The following is a 5,104-nucleotide window of genomic DNA, read 5'->3' on the forward strand; positions in this document are numbered from 1 at the left end:
GTGAACTGAAATGCATACTCTATTGAAGATTTAAAATGAAAAACAAGCGTGGGGTGCCTGGGTGGCTCAGTCAGTTGAGTGTCGGACTTCAGCTCAGGTCACGATCTCACAGTTCATGGCTTCGAGCCCCACACCGGACCCTATGCTGACAGCTCGGAGCCTGGAGCCTGCTTTCAATTCTGTGTCTCCTTCCCTCTCTGCCCCTCCTCTGCTCACACTCTGTCTCTCTCTCTCTCAAAAATAAATAAACATTAAAAAACTTGTTTTTTAATAAAATGAAAGACAAGCCTAAGGAATGCTGGTTTCCCTACCATGAATTTTATTGGTAATAGTTAAGGTAAGTCTTGGTACTTCTCTAGTACAACACTGAATGAACTAGTGATATATGCATCAACGTTTATGATTCTCACAGGTATAAGACAAGTTAACAGTATCAAAAAGAAGAGATATTACATACACTATAGTACTAGTATACAGTAAAACCTTGGATTGCGAGCATAATTCATTCTGGAAACATGCATGTAATCCAAAGTACTCCTGTATCAAAGTGAATTTCAAGAACCATTGGGCTCAGTTGTGAGTATGTGAAATTTGGCATCACATACTACTTGTGTTGCAAGACATCGCTCCTTTATCAAGTTAAAATTTATTAGAAATCTTTGCTCATTTTGCAGAACTTTTGCAGAACAAGTTACTAGCAGTCCAAGGTTTTGCTGTATATACTACATATTATTGGAAAGTCTGTATCAAGACAAATCTATAATGAAAAATATATTAAAACACTGATTGCCTCTATGGTATTGGGGACTTTAATATGGAACTTTCTGATATAATGGAAATGTTCATTTGAAAGATGTGGGGATTGCAAGGTCCTGCTTCTGTGTATCAAAACTTAACACTACGGATGACTAAACTTAGAATTTGTGTATTTCAATCTGTGTAAACCCCACTTAATTTGTAAAATACATCATAAAAGGTAAACAAGAAACCGTGACTTGTTAATTTATGAATAAATCTAAGTCTTTAGCAAACCATTATCCTGGCTGATTTGCCTTAAACACAATTCTCTTAAATTATACAACTGTGAACTCCTTTGATGTATCTCTCCATATTATGTTGCAGTTATCTATATGTGTGTGTGCAGTGGGGCTTCTCAGTAGTCTGTAAATTCCTGGGGGAAGAGACCCAAAATCATATTTGTGACATCAATAACTGCAGTGTGTGTATCTCAGATAATCCACTCAACAAGGTGGCTTCATAAAAAGGAATGAACTTGATAGAGGCACGTCCTCAAAGCTTCAACAAACAGAAGAAAGGAGTAGGTCTCTATGTGTTGTCCTTGGGCATTCAGGATCAACACCATCTGGGTACTGGTTAGAAATGCTGACCCTCAGGCTCCACCTGTCTTCAGATCCTCTGGGATTTGTCCCAACCATATTTAATAAGCCCTTCAGATGATTTGCTGCATGCTCAAGTTGGATTATCACTAAATGGAGAATAATTAGAAACACTAACTAAATGAACTTGAATTGACTAAAATCCACGAACATTTTGAATGTATCCAAACAAAAGTGTGCTACAGATTTCCTAACTACACAGATAAGTTCTGAGGACAGGCACATTCTGATTATTCAACATCTGCATTGCTCCATTGAAGAATATGTTTAATAAAGAATGAGATAAGAATAAAAAAGAGGCTGTGTCTTCCAGAATCTAAAAACCATCCAGAGAAATGCAACACAAAATACATGACGGCAACATTAATGCTCAATGAACTACAAATCATGACAGTGACGGGAACCATAAAGGTGACTGTCTGCCGTAATTGGGGGTAGACAGCATGATCCAAAGTTAGAAACATCCAAGAAAACCCATTCCAGTGGTAGAGATCAGCAACATCACATGCTCATAGGCAGCTGCTCCCTTCCTCACTGATCAACAATGACCCACAAAATTGGAACTTTTCCTCTTCTTGCATGCCTACTCCATCCTCTGCGGATGTGATTTCCTCCCCACTGATCACTGGAAGAAATGCACAACCAAAGACAGGATTGCCTTCATCCCATCCTGCTGGGGGATGTAGCAGGGAACAAAAAGATGTAATTGCAAGTGCCACCTATCACATGAAGCCCTCTGGGAGAAAGATGAGGAAAGACTGGTCCAGAAGATGCCAGAGGGTATAAGTCAGAAGGAAAAGCAGACCAGATAGAATTCATCAAATCTAGAAAAGAAAATATTGTTTCCCTCAAGTTTAAACCATTACATAGACAAACATTAAAGTGAAATATCATAATTACTTAAATATTAGGTAAACAAACACAAGGAAGATGTGTTGACAACTCACCATGGACGGGCAGTATATAAGAGGCCAAGGCGCAAGGAGACGTGAAATTCAAGCTCTTCACTCTCCTGGAAACTATCCCAGAACCTCCACCCTCTGACACCATGGTCAACTCCTGTTGTGGCTCCGTCTGCTCTGACCAGGGCTGTGGCCAGGAGACTTGTTGCCGCCCCAGCTGCTGCCAGACCACCTGCTGTAGGACCACCTGCTGTCGCCCCAGCTGCTGTGGCTCCAGCTGCTGCCAGCCTTGCTGCCGCCCCACCTGCTGCCAGACCACCTGCTGCAGGACCACTTGCTGCCGCCCCAGCTGCTGTGGTTCCAGCTGCTGCAGGCCCAGCTGCTGCATCTCTAGCTGCTGCCGGCCCTGCTGTGGGGGTTCCAGCGGCTGTGGCTCCAGCTGCTGCCAGCCTTGCTGCCGCCCCACCTGCTGCCAGACCACCTGCTGCCGGACCACCTGCTGCCGCCCCACCTGCTGTGTGTCCAGCTGCTGCCGCCCCAGCTGTTGCTAGACCCCCTGCCACCACCCAACCTGCTCTAGTGGCTCTTGCTGCTGCTGAGTGCCCTGACCTGCACCCTGCTGTTTTCGTCAGCCAATCTCCTTCATGTCGTCCAACGGGGAGCTGAATCATGTGAGGCCAACTGTAAAACCTCAGTTCCCAGTGATTTTTCAACTGGTTGGCCTTGGAATATACCACCGCACCGCCCAATTCCCTCCCACCTCTTTCTTATGATGTCCATCCCAATTCAGTACAAAGGTTGTATTTTCCCTGATATACGATAACATATCATCCTACCTGATGTATCTGTTACTGCCCGATGTTCTGTATGGAGATGTTTCTATATAGCAAATAAATCTTAACTTTCCAGGCATTAAATATAAAGAATCGTGTCTCATTCTTTTTTCCTTCATGAATGGTCACCCTTAGCTGCCAGGTCTTCTATTCTCTGCACAACGAGCAGATCGTAGCAGGCGATTTCAGCATTTTCACTTCTATCACCTCAGTCCTTCCCATGCTAACAGTGTAGGATGGTGGCTTGCAGAAAGCACCTGGAACTCTCTGCGGAGGGCTCGGTCTACATGAAGGAGCAGATCGCAAAGGACACAATAGGGAAGGCACGTGCCTGGGAGGAGCATTCAAACAGTGGCCAGTAGTTGGTGGATAAATGCTCTAGCCTCTATCCCCTCTAGTGGGACATGTGAGACCGGAGGGCCTCAGTAGCACTGAACGAACCCCCGATGCCCACAGGACTCACCTGCTCTTGAAATCAACCTGGATTGGTTTCCACCCTTCCCTGGATCACTTCACAGTATCCCTAGAGCACTACTTGGGACCACCTCCCAGACAATCTACTTGCTCTCAAGCCTCTGTTTTGAGCTCCGACCCTGAGGTCGACCTGACACCAGTGTTCCAAGTCTCAGTAACAGTGCCTTCAAACATTTCCCTATGATATGAACGGTCACTGGGTGACACCGTGGGCTCTCGACCTTATTCTCCGCTGAACCACTGAATCTTTTCATAGGATGCTGTTGCTTCTCACAGCTTGTACACACTTGGTTTTAGACTTCCTGTGTCCAATTCCTGAAAGATCATGTATCCCGAGGGACAGGAGACACTCCCACGAATAAAACAGCTCACCATGTTAGGAAGTGTCTCTCTGAGGAGGCTATGCTTGAGGCGGACCGCACCAAACTGCGATTCTCACGATGCATTCAAAACACTAGAGCCTACAACGGGTATTCCTGCATAAGTACTGCATAAGGAAGGAGGTGCTCTCAGGAGACCCAGTGTAAAGCGGAGTCAGCACATGGGAGTAAAAGAAGCTAAGACAAAGGGTGCTTTCAGTTCACCTCCACCCCCGTATTCTGACCCACAGATGAAGGGTGTGTACTGGGCCACGGACTTGCTTGTCACAGAGGCGAAGGGGTTAGGCAATTGTACTCCTACCTCACTTTCACTACGTTTTGACATCCTCTGATGGGTGGAACGGATGGAGAGAAAGAACTCCAGGTGTCCCCCACCCCAGAGGCTGAGACCTACCCCTGGTTCTGCTCATGTCTGTGGATTTCTCTCATTAACCTTGCTCCATGTGGTTTGTCACAGTTTCTGTAAAAACCTACAACATGAGGGTTAGAGGGCAGTTCCGCTCTTCCTTTACCTTCCTTGCCTGGTGTTGTGACCAAGGTCCCCATCCCTGAGAGTTCTGAACCCATGGGTCCTATGTCCTCTTCAGGCTACACTACTTGCCCATCTGCAGTGAATGCCGGGATTAGGAATACCACAAATGACCCTGCAGATCACCTGAATGCTAAAAATATTCCCTGTGGCTCCTGTAGCTCCTAACGTTGACTGCTGCCTTCCTGGCACTAGAAACCCAAAGGGGTAAGGTGGCAGCCAGAATTTTACTTCCAATCAGAACTACCCACATGCCTTCCAATGAGCTTTCCTGTCTTAGAGCTGAGACCTCTAGAGGCACACAGCCTACAATTAACATAGAAAGAGGCACAAATTCCCCCTAGTGGATCATCCAGATGAAGGTAATGGGGAAAGTTCTCCTTTAACTCTCACATCTAGATCAAGGTATTTAAATAGGGGACATGAAGGATCATGGGTATCCAGCAATGAGTTCAACTGAGATCCCATGTCCAACAGCCTGCAAACCCATGAGTATTCTAGCTTCTGCTGAACCAATGGCCATAAACTTCTGGAAGAAGCATGAAAGAATTTCTATGATATGTACTCGTGCAGCCCTTCAACCTAGAGG

At 45.5% G+C, this 5,104-nt stretch overlaps 1 protein-coding gene across 1 annotated transcript; it reads left to right on the forward strand.

Moving 5' to 3' along the window:
• Positions 1 to 2,445: 2,445 nt before the first annotated feature.
• Positions 2,446 to 2,850, forward strand: LOC125158523 (keratin-associated protein 4-12-like). The gene has a single exon (XM_047845739.1). The coding sequence runs from the start codon at positions 2,446 to 2,448 to the stop codon at positions 2,848 to 2,850; it is 405 nt and encodes a 134-aa protein (XP_047701695.1).
• Positions 2,851 to 5,104: the final 2,254 nt, after the last annotated feature.

This window comes from Prionailurus viverrinus, unplaced genomic scaffold (genome assembly GCF_022837055.1).
Source record: "Prionailurus viverrinus isolate Anna unplaced genomic scaffold, UM_Priviv_1.0 scaffold_35, whole genome shotgun sequence".
Classification (NCBI taxonomy): Eukaryota; Metazoa; Chordata; class Mammalia; order Carnivora; family Felidae; genus Prionailurus; species Prionailurus viverrinus.

Bases quoted from the DNA above. Each gene is read 5' to 3' on its own strand.
- LOC125158523 (XM_047845739.1), top strand. From the start codon at position 2,446: ATGGTCAACTCCTGTTGTGGCTCCGTCTGCTCTGACCAGGGCTGTGGC.